The sequence below is a fragment of the Phocoena phocoena genome, chromosome X, assembly GCF_963924675.1.
Source record: "Phocoena phocoena chromosome X, mPhoPho1.1, whole genome shotgun sequence".
In the NCBI taxonomy this organism is placed as follows: Eukaryota; Metazoa; Chordata; class Mammalia; order Artiodactyla; family Phocoenidae; genus Phocoena; species Phocoena phocoena.
Window position 1 is genome coordinate 56,616,404 of NC_089240.1, and position 19,431 is coordinate 56,635,834.

Sequence of the window (19,431 nt, forward strand, 5' to 3'; positions counted from 1 at the left end):
AGAGGAAGCAAAACTGTCACTGCTTGCAGATGACATGATACTATACATAGATAATCCTAAAGATGTCACCAGGAAACTACTAGAACTAATCAATGAATTTGGTAAAGATGCAGGATACAAAATTAATGCACAGAACTCTCTTGCATTCCTGTACACTAACAATGAAAGATTGGAAAGAAAAATTGAGGAAACAATCACATTCACCAATGCAACAAAAAGAATAAAATACCTAGGGATAAACCTACCTAAGGAGGTAAAAGACCTGTACTCAGAAAACCATAAGACACTGATGAAAGAAATAAAAGATAACACAAAGAGATGGAGAGATATACCATGTTCTTGGATTGGAAGAATCAATTTTGTGAAAATGACTATACTACCCAAACCAATCTACAGATTCAATGCAATCCCTATCAAATTACCAATGGCATTTTTTACAGAACTAGACCAAAAAATCTTAAAATTTGTATGGAGACAAAAAAGACCCCTAAGAGCCAAAGCAATCTTGGGGGGAATAAATGGAGCTGGAAGAATCAGGCTCCCTGACTGTAGATTATACTACAAAGCTACAGTAATTAAGACAATATGGTACTGTCACAAAAGCAGAAATATAGATCAATGCAAGAGGATAGGAAGCCTAGAGATCAGCTCATGCACCTATCTATGGTCACCTAGTCTATTACAAAGGAGGCAAGGATATACAATGGAGAAAAGATAGTCTCTTCAGTAAGTGGTGCTGGGAAAACTGGACAGCTCCATGGAAAAGAATGAAAGTAGACCACTTTCTAACACCATACACAAAAATAAACTCAAAATGGATTAAAGCCCTACACGCAAGACTGGACAGTATAAAACTCTTAGAGGAAATCATATGAAGAACACTCTTTGACATAAATCACAGCAAGATACTTTTTGACCCACCTCCTAGAGTAATGAAAATAAAAACAAAAATAAACACATGGGACCTAATGAAACATAAAAGCTTTTGCACAGCAAAGGAAACCATACATAAGACGGAAGACAACCCTCATAATGGCAGAAAATATTTGCAAACGCATCAACGGACAAAGGATTAATCTCCAAAATACATAAACAGCACATGCAGCTCAATAGTAAAAAAACAAACAACCCAATTAAAAGATGGGCAGAAGACCTATGTAGACATTTCTCCAAAGAAGACCTACAGATGGCCAAGAAGTACAAGAAAAGCTGCTCAACATCACTAATTATTAGAGAAATGCAAATCAAAACTACAGTAAGGTATCACCTGACACCAGTTAGAATGGGTATCATCAGAAAATCTACAAACAAATGCTGGAGAGGGTGTGGAGATAAGGGAACCCTCTTGCACTGTTGGTGGGAATGTAAATTGATACAGCCACTATGGAGAACAATATGGAGGTTCCATTAAAAAAATTAAAAAAGAATTACCATATGACCCAGCAATCCCACTACTACACATATACCCAGAGAAAACCATAATTGAAAAAGATGCATGCCCCCCAATTTTCATTGCAGCACTATTTACAATAGCCAGGTCATGGAAACAGCCTAAATGCCCACGAACAGACGAAAGGATATACAAGATGTGGTACATATATACAGTGGAATATTACTCAGCCATAAAAAGGAACAAAATTGGGTCATTTGTAGAGACGTGGTTGTATTTAAAGACTGTCATACAGAGTGAAGTAATTCAGAAAGAGAAAAACAAATATCGTATATTAATGTATATATGTGCAATCTAGAAAAATGGTACAGAAGACACGTTTGCAAGGCAGAAATAGAAACACAGATGTAGAGAACAAACGTATGGACACCAAAGGGGAAAAGCGGAGTGGTGGTGGTGGTGGGATGAACTGGGAGATTGTGATTGACATATATACACTAATATGTATAAAATAGATAACTAAGAAAAGCCTGTTGTAAATAAATAAATAAAAGTAAATAAGAGCCAAAAACAAAGAATTCACCTGCGAAGCCTTCTGGTCCTTGTCTTTTGTTTGTTGGGAGTTTTTTAATCACAGTTTCAATTTCAGTACTTGTGATTGGTCTATTCATATTCTCTATTTCTTCCTTGTTCAGTCTGGGAGATTGTGCCTTTTTAAGAATTTGTCTGTTACTTCCAGATTGTCCATTTTATTGGCATACAGTTTCTTGTAGTAGTCTCTTATCAGCCTTTGTATTTCTGTGGTATCAGTTGTAACTTATTTTTCATTTCTAATTTTATTGATTTGAGTTCTCTCCCTTTTTTTTTTTGACAAATGTGGCTAAAAGTTTATCAATTTTGTTTATTTTTTCAAAGAACCACCTTTTGGTTTCATGGATCCTTGCTATTGTTTTGTCTCTATTTCATTTATTTCTGCTCTGGTCTTTATGATTTCTTTCCTTCTACTAACTTTAGGTTTTGCTTGTTCTTCTTTCTCTAGTTGATTTAGGTGTAAGGTTATGTTGTTTATTTGAAGTTTTTCTTGTTTCCTGAGGTAAGACTGTATTGCTATAAACTTCCCTCCTAGAACTGCTTTTGCTGTATCCCATAGGTTTTGGATCATTGTGCTTTTATTTTCATTTGTCTCTAGGGATTTTTTAATTTCCTCTTTGATTTCTTCAGTGATCCTTTGGTTGTTTAGTAGCATATTGTTTAGCCTCCACGTGTTTGTGCTTTGTACAGTTTTTTTCTTGTAGTTTATTTCTAGTGTTATAGTGTTGTGGTCAGAAACAATGTTTGATATGATTTCAATTGTCTTAAATTTACCAAGGCTTGCTTTGTGGCCAAGCATGTGGTCAATACTGGAGAATGTTCCATCTGCACATGAGAAGAATATGTATTCTGCTGCTTTTGGATGGAATGCTCTATAAATATCAATTAAGTCCATTTGCTCTATTGTGTCTTTTAAGGCCTTTGTTTCCTTATTGATATTCTGTCTGGATGATCTGTCCATTTATGAAACTGGGGTGTTAATATCCCCCATTATTATTGTGTTACTGTTGATTTCTCCCTTTATGACTGTTCGTATTCATCTTATATATTTAGGTGCTCCTATGTAGGGTGCATATATATTTATAATTGTTATACCTTCTTGTTTGATTGATCCCTCGATCATTATGCAGTGTCCCTCTTTGTCTCTTATAACAGTCTTTATTTTAAAGTCTATTTTGTCTGATATGAGCATTGTTACTTCAGCTTTCTTTTGATTTCTATTTGCATGGAATACCTTTTTCCATCCCCCACATATGACTTTTTAATTAACTTGTAGGCCAAGTGCTATTTGCATGGTTAAGAGACCTAGAGAAACTGGGGCTCAAAGCAAGGCAAAGATTTATCTAGGGTCAATATCAGAGCTATAACACATATAAAAGCATTATGATTTTGGATTATTCATGAATTTCATTGTCTCAGCCCAAGTTGGGCTGCCTTGGCTTTATACCAGTGAGAATGCCATAAAAATGGCAGGGTAAAAAGCTAAAAGGCTTCCTCTAACCACTTGAGTGACAGAATCTATGTGCTTGAAGCTGTTATAGCATGTGAGTATAGTCATTCTGAGTCCCAGGTGTTTGACACGTTCATTTAAAGCACTATGGCATACAGTAGTTAAAAGAGCACAATTTGTAGAGTCAGAAGATGTTTGAATCTTATCTGTATAACTTTCAAACTGTGTGGTCCTAAGCAAGTAACTTAGATTCTCTGAGCTTCAGTTCTCCCACTTGTGAAATGAGAAGAGAAATACGTTCCTAGCTGAACTCACAGAGTTGTTAGGATTAGGTAGGGAAAAAGGCTTTGAAAATTCTAAAATGCTGAACATATCCTAATTGTTCTTATTTTTTAACAAAATAAAAGTTAATTCTACTAATGTTGAAAATAATGGGCTTGGTTGTTTTTCTATTGCAAATTTCTTGATGGTATGCCTAGTACATAGTAGGTGCTGAGAAAAGGTCAGTTACTTGTTGAGACTTTCTGGCATTTTGTTAATAAGAAAAGGACCAGGCAGATGATATGCAAATATCATTCAGTAGTCAGGATAGCATAAATAATAGTGCCAGGTTTCAGGGGTTCTAAACCTGACTCTATCACTTGCTAGCTGTTTGATCTCAGATAAGTTGCTGTATTTCTCCAAGCTTTTCTTTCCTCATCTGTAAAATAAGAGTAATAATAATAGTTTTCTCACAGGATTGTTGTGAGGATTAAATGATTTAATTCACATAAAGCTGTTAGACGAATGGCTGAACACAGAGTAAGTGCTTTTAGTACTAAATGAGTTGGTTCATGTGTGGCTCTTTTAAAAGGATGGTTAGCACACAAGTGTGTAATAAATATTAACTGTTATTATAGTCCATTGCATAGACTCTGGTGATAAAGGAACTACAACCTGATTATTACTAGATGAGGCCCTTTTGTTTCAATCTGATCACATAATCCAAATGCTCTTGCAATACTATATTACTTTTGTATCTATATTCCTGTCCTGGTTTGCTCTCTGTAACAGGGGCCCACTGGAGCACCAAGGAAGTAGCATCTCTCTTAGCTTTAAACACTATATGGAGACTTTGCTACTATAAAAGATAGAAATGATCTCAAGTGCATCTTTTAGCCTTACTCTGGTTTTCCCAGAGTATTCACATATCACCTACGGGCCTTTCTATTCTTAAAGGCCCATAGGTGATATATGTTCTCTGATTGATTGTCATTTTTTTTCCTTTTGGCAGCTATTGATTCCCTCCTCCTTACCTGGTAAAGCAGAAACAAATATGAGCCAAGATTCTCTGCATATTGCCATATTCAAATGGGTTTTTCACAACAAATGCTGCCAAGGACATTTCTAGAGTAGAATGCGATAGGGTCTTTTTGCTGGGGAAGGGTGAGATGTGGGTGGGTAGGAAGAAAGAAAGGTCTTGCTGAAATGATTTCCAACTGTAAACCTCTGTTGCACATGTTTTGAAACCTTTTAAGTGTGGAGTTTAAACTTTGAATCCCAAATGTTAACCCTGGCACCTGAACTTGAGGTCAAATATCCTTAGGCATTTTGAAAAGCAAATAGCAGTATACAGATGATACCAGTAATTAACTGTTGCCTAATGCATGAGAGAAAATATGACATTCTGTTTTGTGTCAAAGAGGGCAAGCTTCAAATTCTAGCTCTGCCTCAATATTGTCATCTTTAAAATGGGAATAATAACAATAATGCTTCTCTTGGAGAAGCACTTAATGGACAGATTATTATAATAATCCTTATTGCATAGTCTCTGAGTTCTTCTTCTTTTTCTTTGGTTTTCACAACAAACTGTGAAGAAGAAAATTATTATCTCCATTTTAGAAAAAAGTAAAGGGAGGTCCAAACTGGGAGATTACCAGAGGTCACATAGCACATAAATTGTAGGGGAAAGAATTTTCATTCTTCATCAAATGTCACTATAAAACCTATTATGAAATGCCTTGCTCTACCATAGATTCAATACTGTCCCTGCTCATCTAATGTTTGGATTGCATATTATGGATGGATAAGGTACCTCACCAGAGCATTAGAGAGGCAGCTGGGGCATAGTGGTAATAGGTCAGTTGCTTTGTGATAGAACATCTAAATTCATAGTTGTGCTAGCCCTGCCTGCTATCAGCTGTCTGACCTTGGGCAAATTACCTAATATTTCTGAGCCTCAGTTTCCCCCTCTACAAAATAGAGGTAACCCCTACTCATCTGGTTTATTATACAAAAGTGATTATCAGGGCTTCCCTGGTGGTGCAGTGGTTGAGAGTCCGCCTGCCGATGCAGGGGACACGGGTTCGTGCCCCGGTCCAGGAAGAGCCCACATGTTGCGGAGCGGCTAGGCCCATGAGACATGGCTGCTGAGCCTGTGCGTCCGGAGCCTGTGCTCCTCAACAGGAAAGGCCCCAACAGTGAGAGGTCCGCATACCGCAAAAAAAAAAAAAAAAAAAAAAGTGATTATCAATGTCCTGTAATGTCAGTGGATTCTTACTGAATTATCATTATTAGCAGTCAAATAGCAGAAGTGTGGACAAACCTCTCTTTCTCATAATACTTTTGTAATCTGCTTGCATTTAAAATTTTATACCTATATTTTGGTTAAACGGAACATCTAGAGCTCTTAGTCATAGTCCCTGGTAGAGTGCCTGACACACAGTAGGAGTTCCACACATTTGTTGAAAAAAATGAAAAATTAATGAATGGGAATGCACAAGGTGTGGGATACCGCCTGGTGGAGGAGTAAGTTTTTATATCAGATATATTTATATAAATAGCAGGTTGTGATAAGTGTTTTAAAAGTGATAAGGATAAAGAGCTATATAAATTATGATTAATAAATCCAAAAATACTTCCCATAAAACTCAAGATTTGAGCTGTGTTTTGAAAGTTAAGTTGAATTTGGTCGTGAGGGAAGCGAAGGAATAACATTTCTATAAAAGACAATAGCATGACCCAAAGGTAGGCTGGCCATACAGTGTAGGATATTTTAAGAGGGAACCCAGGAAGTCTGATATGGTTGAGGAGGTGGGTGATTGGCAGGAGAATGAGATGGGAGAAGGGGCTGCAGAGAAATATTAGGACATAACTGTGATAAACTTTAAAGTCTAGGCTATGAAACTTGGACTTGAACCTGCAGGCCAGAGGTTGCAGATTTGCAGCCCACGAACTAATTTTTGTCTACAGACATGTTTTTTTTGGCCTGAAAATGGTTGGCCTGTAGGATGTTTTTAAACCAATTGAATTAGTTGCCAACTTTTTTTAAAAAATTCAGGAGCTTTCACATTAAAGTCTGGAATTCTGTTCTTAAAAATAATGGAGCATCTGGAACACTGAGACTTCATTCCTGCCTGGCAACAACCAGTTGGAGTTGAGTGGAGGCTGCCCACTTTAGATGGGGCATCTGTTCTCTAGTTGGCCACAACCTCTCCCACCACAACCTTTTCTCTCTTTAATACCAGGTTCTCTTCACTCACTTTTGTTTAAGGAGGCGTTCAGGTTTGAAACCCCTAGTATAGGCAATTGAAGTTTATAGAGAAGAGAAACAATGCTATCAGAGTTATCATTTTATAAAGAACCCTCTGATTGATTCTGTTGAAGATAGCCTGGAAGAAGGTGGTTAGGGGAGAAATTAGGGCTGTAGCTGTGGAGGAGGATAAGATAAGATGGAGGTTCCAATATTTAGAGGGAAAGAAGAAAATATGAGATGAGAAAGTAGTCTTTTATAACCCTCTAAGTGGAGGAAATAGCAAACATCTACAAATCAGCAGAATGAAAAACTCTAAGGGTTTATTCATAAGCCCCACTCCTCATTTCCAGCCCAACTAAATTACAGGTATTTAAATGATTTTTCACTCTCTTTCTTAGACTGTGAATATAAGCTCTCAAAGACACAGCCCACAGTATCCTATTCATCAGTGAATCCCAAGTGCCTAGCACAGAGCCTGGCAAGAAGTAAGCGCTTAATAGATACCCATTCAATGCATGAATTAGAGAGATTCTCTACTTTAGGCAGAGAAGGTTTACTGCATGCCTAAGCATGCTGAAACCACAAGGGTTTCTGCAAACCCCCAAAGCCAAGCTCTCAGTTTGGAAATAGAGTTTTAATTCTGTGAAAATAGAATCCATCCATTTATTCAACAGATATTTATTAAATACTGACCATATGCCACACCAGGCTGAGTCTTAAGGATTCGATGATGAACAAAACCAACATGGTCCCTGCTATCAGGAATGAGGAAAGTCTAATGAGGAAACAGTCTAATGAGGAAAATAGATATTAAGCAACTAAATGCACAATTATTATAATTGTATTTGTGTGAAGACCTCCAATGGAGAAATACTGGGTACTGTTAAAACATGTTAAAAGGTGGGTGAGTGGGGAACTTGAACTAGCCTAGGGGATCAAGGAAGTCTTTATGGAAGTGCTCTATGCATAGGCATTAACTAATGAGCAGGGAGAAGGATAAGCCAGCATTTCAGGTACAAGGAACAGCATATGAAAAGGCACGAAAGATTATTGAGCGTTTGAGGAGCTCTAAACAAAGGCCAGTGTGAGCAGAGCTCAGAGAGCAGGAGAAAAAGTGGTATGAGATAAAATCAGAGAGATGGTGAGACACCAGATCATATAGTGTCTTGTTAAAGATTTGGGCTTTTATACTAAAAGCAATGAGAAGCCAGAGATAGAATGTAAGTGAGTGAATGATATGATAAGATTCAACTTAAAAAAACTCTCTTCACAAACATATATTGACAGTTGACTATTAACAAAAGTCTAAGGACAATTAAGAGGAGAAAGAATAGTCTTTTAACCAAATGGAACTGGATATCCATATACAAAATTCAATTCAAAATGGATCATTCTAAGTATAAAACTGAAAACTATACAACTTCTAGAAAAAGAAACACAGGGTTTTAAAAACATAGTTTGTGACGTTGGGTTAGAAAAAGATGTCTTAAATCTGAAACCAAAAGCTTAATCCATAAATAAATAAATTGATAAACTGGACCTCACAGAATTAAAATCTTCTCTTCTTAAAAAGACCTATAAGGACCTCCCTGGTAGTGCAGTGGTTAAGAATCTGCCTGCCAATGCAGGGGACACGGGTTTGAGCCCTGGTCCGGGAAGATCCCACATGCCACAGAGCAACTGAGCTTGTGCTCCACAGCTACTGAGCCTGCACTCTAGAGCCCGCGAGCCACAATTACTGAGCCCAGGGGCCACAACCACTGAAGCTCACGTGCCTAGAGCCCATGTTCTGCAACAAGAGAGGCCACCGCAATGAGAAGCCCTCACACTGCAAGGAGGAGTAGCCCCCGCTGGCCACAACTGGAGAATGCTCACATGCAGCAACAAAGACCCAACGCAGCCAAAAAATAAAATAAATTAATTAATTAAATATAGAATTATAGTTATAAGTTATAGTTATATAGTTATAAGACAATGAAGACAAACTACAAATTGAGAGAAAATATTACTGAGTCATATTTCTGACAATGAGCTTGTATCTAGAATATATAAATAACTCTAAAAACGCCATAAAATACAAGCAGCCCAATTTTTTAAAAAAATAGGCAAAAATTTTGAGCAGTCTTTACCAAAGAAAATATATAAATGGCAAATATACACATGAAAAATGCTCTACATAATTATTCATTGGAGAAATACAAATTAAATGAGAAATGCTTACACATCAAATTAGAGTGCTAAGTTTAAAAAGACTGACCATACCAAGTGTTGGTGGGGATGTGGAGGAAATGCTGGTGGGGATATAAAATGGCACAACTACTTTGGAAAACAGCTTGGCAGTTTTTTTATTAAGGCAAATATACACCTACTCTGTGACCCACCCATTCCACTACTAAATATACAATCAAGAGGAATGAAAGCATATGTCCATACAAAGATGTATGTATGTATGTTCATAAAAGCTTTATTCGTTATAGCCAAAAATTGTGAAGAACACAAATTCCATCAACAAGCTAATGGATAAACAAATTTTGATACATCCATACAATGGGATAATACTTAGCAATAAAGAAGAACAAATTACTGATACACATAAAAGCTTGGATGGATATCAAGGGTATTATGCTGAGTGAAAGATGCCAGACAAAAAAAGATGATAATTTTATTGATATAAAATTTTGGAAAATGAAAACTAATCTATAGTGACAAAAATGCAAACTTTTGATTGCCAGAAGGGGAGTGTGGGGAAGGGTGGGGAGAGGAAGTAAAAAGGTACACAAAAGAAATTTTGGGTGTGATGAATATTTTCACTATCATGACTGGGTGATGGTTTCATGAGTGTATGCATATGGCAAAGTTATCAATTCATACAACTTCAAATATGTGCACATTATTGTATGTCAATAATGACATACCTTAATATGGTTGTTTTAGAAAAATCCCTCTGGAATAGAAAGCCCAGGAATAGACCCACATAAATGTAGTCAACTGATCATTGACATGGGAGCAAAGGCAATAAAATGGAGCAAAGGTAGTCTTGTCAATAAATGATGCTGGAAAAACTGGCAATCCACATGTAAAAAAACGAATCTAGACAGAGACTTTACACTCTTCATAAAAATAACTCAAAATGGATCACACCTAAATACAAAATGCAAAATTATAAAACCCCTAGAAGATAGCATAGGAGAAAGTCTAGATGACCGTGGGTGTGGTGATGCCTTTTTAGATACAACACCAAAGGCACAATCCATGAAAGAAAGAATCGATAAACTGGACTTCATTAAAATTAAAAGTTTTGCTCTTAAAGGACAATGCCAAGAGAATGAGAAGACAAGCCACAGACTGGGAGAAAATATTTGTAAAAGATGCATCAATAAAGGACTGTTATCCAAAATATACAAATAACTCTCAAAACTCAACAATAAGAAAACAAACAACTGGATTAAAAATGGCCAAAGATCTTGACAGACACCTCACCAAAGAAGATATTCAGATGGCAAATAAATATATGAAAAGATGTTCCACATCATATGCCATGAAGGAAATGCAAATTTAAACAGAAATGAGATACCACTACCAGAATGGCCAACATTGGAACACTGACAACACCAAATGCTAGTGAAGATGTGGAGCAGCAGGAATTCTCATTCTTTGTTGGTGGGAATGCAAAATGGTACGGCCACCTTGGAAGACAGTTTGATGGTTTCTTACAAAACCAAACACACTCTTATTATTCTATTCAGCAATCATGCTCCCTGGTATTTACCTAAAATGTTGAAAATTTATATCCACACAAAAACCTGCACATGATGTTTATGGCAGCTTTATTCATAATTGCCAAAACTTGGAAGCAACTAAGATGTCCTTTCGTAGATTAATGGATAACTAAACTGTGGTACATCCTGACAATGGAATATTATTCAGTACTAAAAAGAAATGAGCTATCAAGTCATGAAAGGACATGAAGGAAACTTAAATGTGTATTACTGAGTGAAAGAAGCCAATCTGAAAGGCTACATATTGTATGATTAATACAATACATATTGTATAATTCCAACTATACGACGTTTTGGAGAAGGTAAAACTATGGAGTCGGTAAAAACATCAGTGGTTGCCTGGGGATGGGGGAGATGAATAGTTGGAGCACAGAGGACTTTTAGAGCAGAGAAAAATCTCTGTATGATATCATAATGATAGATACATGTCATTATATGTTTGTTCAAACCCATAGATATACAACACCAAGAGTGAACCCTAACGTAAACTATGGGCTTTGGATGATTATGATGTATCACTGCAGGCTCATCAGTTGTTACAAATGTACCTCTGTGGTGGGAATGTTGATAATCAGGGAGGCTATGCAAGTGTGGAGACAGGGGTTATATGGGAAATATCTGTGCCTTACCCTCAGTTTTGTTGTGACATTAAACTGTTCTAATTAATTTTTTTTTAATTTTAAAAAGTCCCTTTAATTGCTCAATGCAGAACTGACTGCAGGAAAGTAAGAGTGGAAGGAGGAAGCCATTTACAGTGGTCCAGGTAAGAAAGGACAGTGCTTTGAATTAGGTTGACAGTAGCAGAGATGAAGAGAAGTAGGCAGATTTGTGAGATATTTAGGAAATAAAGCCCACAGGACTTGGCGAATGTCCATCATTTTCCAAAGGTCAGCTCATCCTGGCTTTCCAGAGCAAGGAACTAGGGAAAATTCTATTAACAAAGTCCCCTTGAAATTGCAGAGGAAGCCCATGGCAAAAACATACCCTCAACTCGAATGTCCTGAGAAGACACTACTGATTACTTATGTGGTTGCTAAAAATTGCAAAGAAGAAAAAGAAAAAGAGAAAGAAAGATGGTACAAGCACATAATTTATGTAATAGTCTCCAATAGTGTCTCTTGATCTTCTTTAAAACAATGGGAGAAAAATAAGATTTGAGATTGGGGATCAGAACTCAAAATTCAAAATAAAGTATAAGCTCCTGTTATGTTCACAGTAGTTAGTCTTCCCTGACAATAACATAAATGTAGATAGCACCACCTTTAAAAATATAACATAACAAGGTGATCCTTCAGATTTGTACAATGCTTTCCTGTTTATAAAGTTGTTCCACACACATGATCTCCTTTAATTACCACATCAGCATTTTAAGGGTACATATTATTGGCCAGAATTTTATAAGAAAATTTTGAAGACAATTTTGGTGCTGTGAAAGCAACATGAATTTTGGAATTCTTCAGACCTGGGTTTGAATGTCTGTTGGGATGCCATTTATTCAATGGGCAGCTCTGAGAAATTATTTCTCACCTTATGTTTTCTCAGGCTTCTTTGCTTATAACTACCCTCCTCACCTCTGTCCATTGGATTTTTCACTATCACTAGTGAAAAATAGTGATATCCCTCCATACCCACCCTCTATGGAGTGTAGATATCCACCCTCCATATCCACCTCCATACCCACCCTCTACGGAGTGTAGATAAGAAGAAAACTCACGTCAGTCACAGCACTCTAAATTGTCAGTGTTTGAAAGACTGTCAGGTCCAGCTTCTATTTCCTTCCCTTCCCATTTCACAGAGCAAGAAACCGAAGCTTATGTAGAGGAAGAGATTCATTGTTAATCTGTAGACAAACTTCTGACTTTGAGACCTATGTTATTTCCATTTCACTTTCCTGCCAGCCCAACTTACTTAATTCCCTTTGAGGAACCCTTGTTAAAAGCTTTGGTGGAACTAAAGGTTTTGATGACTATTTAAATAAGGTTTTCAAAGTATCTGTGCATTCCAATTACATATTCTTGTTTTCCATGACAATAAGGAATTGAGAATTAGCCCTGTTACAATTTGACATCTCTACGAATAAGACTGCTTCTTTACCATAAGGAGTATTTTGTGAGCTTCTTTACCAACAAAGGGTGTATATCTGTGATATGTTCAGGCAGGGGTGAAATCATTAAAATCCCAGAAGATAATTTTTCACCTCCTCAGGTGAAAAGCTCCTCATGCTTCTGGAAGTTTCATTTATAGCCTTTTTCTAAGTTCTCTTGACATTGATGAGTCTAACTAAAACAGCAATAAGATGGAAGACTAGTTTAGGTTCTACTAAAGTGGAACATAGAACAAATTATATCCTTGCTTCAATGTCTTCATCTGGAAAATAGAGCAGATCATGCCCACTCTTCCCTGCCTTTAGTATTAAGTTACTTCCTTTGGTCATGGTAAGTTAATTCCCATTATGCTTGGCTGTGAACAAGATAAGATTCTGTAGAAACCTGTAAAAAACAGAACAGGCCCACATGGAAAAACTCCACTTGTCCTCTGGGACAGACAGACCCTGCCCAGATCCAGAAGTCTAAGGAATTTAAAAGCTAGGGAGGCCCAGGGACCCTGCTGATACCAAGGGACACCTCTTTCGCTATAGATCTCCCCTTTCATTTTCTCTACTCTTCCATTCCCAACTGCCTCTCCATCTTTACACAGGGAAGATGAGACCTCCTCCAGAAAAGAACAGTTGCAATAGCCCAAATGACCTTCCACTCCTGGTTGTCTACTAAGAGGAAGAAAAGCAGTCTTATATAGGTTCCATTCCTTGAATACTGCAGTTTGCAAGCTTAAACTATTCAAAGGCAACTTGGAAAAGCAAGTGCCTGTATATAAGCAAATGTCTGCAAAACCCTGGACAAAATCAAGATCTCTATGTACATGACAAGTCTTTCTGGAGTTTACGTGTTTGCCTGCTTTTCTGGGTGATTTTCCTTTGTACATCAGGATAGATGAGAAGTGTGTGGTAAGAAGCAATTCCAGACAGGAAAAAGGGAAGAGAAAAGGATAGAGATTACCTTTTGTTCCCAGGCAGAGGGTTCCTAGAGCAACTGATACAGTGCCACGAGACCCAATCTACCCCTATGGAGAAATTTGAAATGTTTCAACAAGTATAGGCTGGCTTGGCCATTGCTTGTTCCTCAGTTTGTAGGAGATCCTCCCGTCTGCGCTTTTCGGTCTGCCTTCCCTGAACATAGTCTCTCGCTGAAGGACATCTATTTCCTCTATACTTCTATTGCCCTTTCCCACTCTCTCCCCCCTCCCACAAGTGCACAGGGTCTGTTTTGAAATTGGACTTCAGAACCAAATCTGGCAAGTATGGTCCTCTGAGAGTTTGGTGGCTCTGTCGTCAAAATAAAGCTCCGGGTTAAAGCTTCAGCCCCGATGCTTAAAACCTGGTCCAGGAAAGCAGGAGGTAGTCGGGGAGCTGGAGTGCTCCTGGGCTAGAACAAGCCTCTCCTGCCCTCACCCACGCTGCGCCAACACCTGTTTCTCCAAAGCCGCCCGGCTTTAGTGGACGGGGAGGGGAGGGGAGAAAATCAAAGGGGAGGGGAGGGAGAAAGGAGGTGGGAAGGCAAGGAGGCCGGCCCGGCGGGGGCGGGACCCGACTCGCAAACTGTTGCATTTGCTCTCCACTTCCCAGCGCCCCCTCCGAGATCCCGGGGAGCCAGCGTGGAGCGAGAGCCAGAGGGTCCGGAGCAAGCCTGGAGGCAGAGGAGGCGACGGAAGGAAAGCGACTGAACAAGCTGCTTCAGTGTGGGACAGGAGCCGAAGGGACGCACCGCGTCAACCCCAGCCGGCTCTGGCGACAGCCAACGCCTCTTGCGGCGCGGCGGCTTCGAAACCGCCTCCCCGGAGCTGCCTTTTCCTCTTCAGTGAAGTTTTTAAAAGCTGCTGGAGACTCGGAGGAAGCGAGGAAAGTGCCGGGTAGGACTGACGCCTGCCTTTGTCCTCCTCCCCTCCACCCCGCCCCCCCTCCAGGGTCTCCTGTCCTGCTGCTGCCTCCGCCTTCTCCTCGCAGCCCCCTCAACCCCCCTGCAGTCAGCCCAGCGCAGCCAGCCTGAGTTTGCAGAGAGGTAACTCCCTTTGGCTGCGAGCGGGAGAGCTAGCTGCACGTTGCAAAAACGGCTCTGGGGTGCCAGGAGACCGGGGAGCCGCTTCAGCACTGCAGCCAGAATCTGGCTGGTTAGGCGGTAAGCAGGGCAGACCCCCAGATTCCTCTTACTCCCTCTCCACCTCCCCCTGCACGCCGCTTCCCCCTCCCACCAGTTTGTGGGGCCAGAGATCAAAGGATGAAAAGGCAGTCAGGACTTCAGTAGCCCCCCCAAAAAGAAAACAACAAACAAAACCCCAACCAAATCCAAACAAACAAAACCCAATAGCAAAACCCAAAACAAAACAAAACAAAAAGAAAATAACCTGGTTCTTATTTGCACCTGCTTCAGTGGACACCAAATTCAGAAGGCAGAGGGTTTTCCTCCCCACCCCCCCTTCAAGATTTGAGCATCTTTTGAATCTACCCTCCAAGTATTCAGGAGCAGATTGTGAGCCTGCCAGGGAAGATCGTGTCCAGCGCGTGTTTCCTCTGCACGAGACTTTGAGGCTGTCAGAATTCTTTGGAGTTGTTACTCCCGCAAGTTTCCTCCCCAGGAGCTTCCCGCAGGTGGGCAACTAGCTGCAGCAACTACGCATAGCAGCCTGTTGAACTCTTCTCAGCAAGAGAAGGGGAGCAGGATAAAAGAATTGGGTGGAAGATTCACCCAAGCTTAAGGATGGAGGTGCAATTAGGTCTGGGGAGGGTCTACCCCCGGCCGCCGTCCAAGACCTACCGAGGAGCTTTCCAGAACCTGTTCCAGAGTGTATGCGAAGTGATCCAGAACCCGGGTCCCCGGCACCCTGCGGCCGCGAGTGCAGCACCTCCCGGCGCCCGTTTGCAGCAGCAGCAGGAGACCAGTCCCCAGCAGCAGCAGCAGCAACAGCAGCAGCAGCAGAGTGAGGATGGCTCTCCCCAAGTCCAGAACAGAGGCCCCACAGGCTACCTGCCCCTGGATGAGGGACAGCAGTCTTCACAACAGCAGTCAGCTCCCGAGGACCCCCCGGATCGTGGCTGCGTCCCAGAGCCGGGAGCTGCCTCGGCAGCCGGCAAGGGGCTGCAGCAGCCGCCGCCAGCACCTCCGGAAGAGGATGACTCAGCTGCCCCATCCACGTTGTCCCTGCTGGGCCCCACTTTCCCCGGCTTAAGCAGCTGCTCCACCGATCTTAAAGACATCCTGAGCGAGGCCGGCACCATGCAACTTCTTCAGCAGCAGCAGCAACAGCAGCAGCAGGAGGCGGTATCTGAAGGCAGCAGTAGCAGCGGGAGAGCGAGGGAGGCCACTGGGGCTCCCATCTCCTCCAAGGACAGTTACCTGGGGGGCAGTTCGACCATCTCGGACAGCGCCAAAGAGTTGTGTAAGGCAGTGTCGGTTTCCATGGGCTTGGGTGTGGAGGCATTGGAGCATCTGAGTCCTGGGGAACAGCTGCGGGGGGATTGCATGTACGCCCCGCTCCTGGGAGGTCCACCAGCTGTGCGTCCCACTCCTTGTGCCCCGTTGGCTGAATGCAAAGGTTCTCTGCTGGATGATGGCCCGAGCAAGGGCACCGAAGAGACTGCTGAGTATTCCCCTTTCAAGGCAGGTTACACCAAAGGGCTGGACAGTGAGAGCCTGCGCTGCTCTGGCAGCGGCGAAGCAGGGGGCTCCGGAACACTTGAGCTGCCATCCGCCCTGTCTCTGTACAAGTCTGGAGCACTGGACGAGGTAGCAGCTTATCAGAGTCGCGACTACTACAACTTTCCGCTAGCCCTGGCTGGGCCGCTGCCCCCTCCGCCGCCTCCCCAACCTCATGCCCGCATCAAGCTGGAGAACCCCCTGGACTATGGCAGCGCCTGGGCGGCCGCGGCGGCACAATGCCGCTATGGGGATCTGGCGAGCCTGCACGGCGTAGGTGCAGCAGGACCGGGCTCAGGCTCACCCTCAGCTGCCGCCTCCTCTTCCTGGCACACTCTCTTCACAGCCGAAGAAGGCCAGCTCTATGGGCCCTGTGGCGGAGGCGGGGGCGGCAGCGCAGGCGAGGCAGGGGCTGTAGCCCCATACGGCTACACTCGGCCACCTCAGGGGTTGGCGGGCCAGGAAGGTGACTTTCCCCCACCCGATGTGTGGTATCCCGGCGGCGTGGTGAGCAGAGTGCCCTATCCAAGTCCAAGTTGTGTCAAAAGCGAAATGGGCCCCTGGATGGAGAGCTATTCTGGACCTTATGGGGACATGCGGTAAGTTTCTCCTCCTAAAAATGTCTTTAAGCCTAGAGTCAGTCCTCTCCTCCCCGCGCAAACGCTCTGTTCTTGGGTGAGCTGAACAAGCTTCCACAGAAAGGGCCGCCCTAAATCTGGAGCCTTTCCCTGGACTTCTGGCCTACCAAAGAGTCGACCTTTGCGCTCTGAACCCCCACTGTGTGCTCCAGTCCCCACCACTGTGAGCCCTGGGTGCTGGTGCAAGCCCTTCCAGATTCCTTGACAACCCCCGCCCCCCACCAGCCTCCAAAAATCTTGCCTGCCACTTGGTACTCCATGTCTCGCTGACTCCAAATTTAAATCCAATTGCAAGGGCCATCTTCCGAAATAAAGCCCTTAAGCCCTCCACTACTTCTCCTTCTCCCCGCCCCCAAATCAGAGAACCTGGACAAGAAATATGGGCACTTTCTCCTCTTAAGGTCTGTTAGGGATTGCTCCCCTGGCCTGTGGCTGGTCTTGGCAGGTTAGAGGCGAAATAACCGACCCAAACTTTTCTCAACCCGCCTCCTCCAAAGAGATGAAATGGAGTATGGGATTACGGGAAGAAGGTGGTCTCTGGGTTCTGAGTGCCGCTGTGTGAAGAAGGGGTGAAGTCCCTTTGTTGGCAACAAAGAGGACTTGCCCCAGGGTTGGAGGTCAGGAGAGAGACTCCAACCAGGCAAGATTAGAGCAGGCAAAGGTAGGGGAAAGCCAAATGTCCCCTTTCCCCGTAAACAATGGGCAGGATTTGCCCTCACAGGTTGACAATGTTGGAACCAGATGGTAGTGTTGCTTTTCTCTTGTAAAGTGTTTATTTGCTCTATGGATTACAACAGATCCACAGTTCCTACTTTGAGTTTGCATTAGCTCTATAAAGAGGAGAATGTTCTTTTAATGAACAATTTAACCAGACTTGAGTCTGACTTACAAAAGTGTTGGGAAAAAAGTTAAAGGATTTCCTGCTATTCCAGCGTGCATAGAAATCTGCTTTTGTGAGATTAGGGTTTACAAAAGGAATAGGGCTTTTCCTTCATTTTAAGGACATACTTGCATTTTAAAACATGATATGTTACCTCTAACAAATTAAGTAAGAACTGTTAGGGACCTATGAGCCTTAATCTTGCCCAATAGTTTTCATTAGGACATGAGAAAAGTGGCGGTCAATTTCATCTTGCGTGTTAAAAATTCTTACTTACCACAATTGAGCACTTTGGAGACCACATTAAAGATTTTTTTCCTAGCAAACTAAGATATTAGTTTATCTCCATGAGGGAGGGAATATTGACTGGGGAACTAACTCCTCAGATCTGCTGGGTGCTGATGTCCTCATGGATGTTGATGTCTTGTTCTGTGTTTCTGTAGCTATTTTCTTTACCTGTGACTTTTCAAAATTTGTTAGACTTAGCATCTTTGTTTGGAGACTTAAATCCAACAATTTGCTTCCTTTCACTGATGCTTCTGTTCTTGGAAGGTTGATAGCACAGTGTTAGAAAAGAAAGAGGAGGATAGGAGTTCATAAAATATTATTTTCTGGGTTACTGAAGAAACAGCTTCTAACCAGGCTTTATATTTTTTAGGTTCTTAAGGTTTGGCTTACAGGATTTTCAAAGGCTTCATTTATATTGTCAGTCTTTTCTAGTTAATTTGAAGTTTGTTTTTTTCTTTTTAATTTTTTCAATGTGGTTATACTGTGGGACAAAAGGTCTTCATTTCATAAGAACAGATTTACTTGCTAGAGTATATATTTTTTCCTAGGGCGGTTGCTAGTCAGCGGAGCTCTCTTCTACTGTGAACTATTTTTCTTTTGGCGGGGTTGGGGGGAATGTATAAGGTGCTTCATGACCTGCCCAGTCACTGGAACCATCCTGTCCTTCTTCTGTATGCCTCCCCCAACACCCAAGTAGCTCAGTTAACAGGGAGGGGGTGAATGATTCCACATATTTGTTAAGAGATGTGTGTGTGTTCGAAGACATAACCTGAAATTTTCAGAAAGTGGCTACAGAGAGCTTTTAAATAGCTCTTCCCATCAGGTGTGCAGTAAGCTAGGGGATTTTATCCCAGGTCTTAATGGAAAAACTTCTCTATTTCTAAAACCTGCATAAATTAATGACCTCAACTAGTGAGACATTAGCAGTACCCGAAGAAAGTACAAGATTATTTAATCTTTCCTGGTTTGTGATTGCTGCACTAGTTATAGGAATCTAGTGAAAGGGAAAACTGGCATTCCTGTCTTGTGTGTTGACAAAGATTTTTCATTTCTAGGACAAAGAAAATCCTTGAATCAGGTTTTTGAAAATTTATCAATTTCATCAGAATTCAACCAATCCCAATCTAAAAGTTGCTATTTTCTTACTTTCTTTT

General features: G+C 41.5%; 1 protein-coding gene across 2 annotated transcripts in view; it reads left to right on the plus strand.

The window, feature by feature from the left end:
- The first annotated feature begins 15,534 nt into the window (after positions 1-15,534).
- The window catches only part of AR (androgen receptor), a 163,002-nt gene continuing 159,105 nt past the window's right edge, over positions 15,535-19,431 (plus strand). The window contains exon 1 of one of the 2 annotated variants that reach the window (XM_065900896.1): positions 15,535-17,070. In XM_065900896.1, the coding sequence (XP_065756968.1) occupies positions 15,536-17,070 (1,535 nt within the window). In that variant the 5' untranslated portion in view covers position 15,535. The remainder of the gene's footprint in view (positions 17,071-19,431) is intronic. The other variant, XM_065900897.1, reaches the window with a different exon arrangement.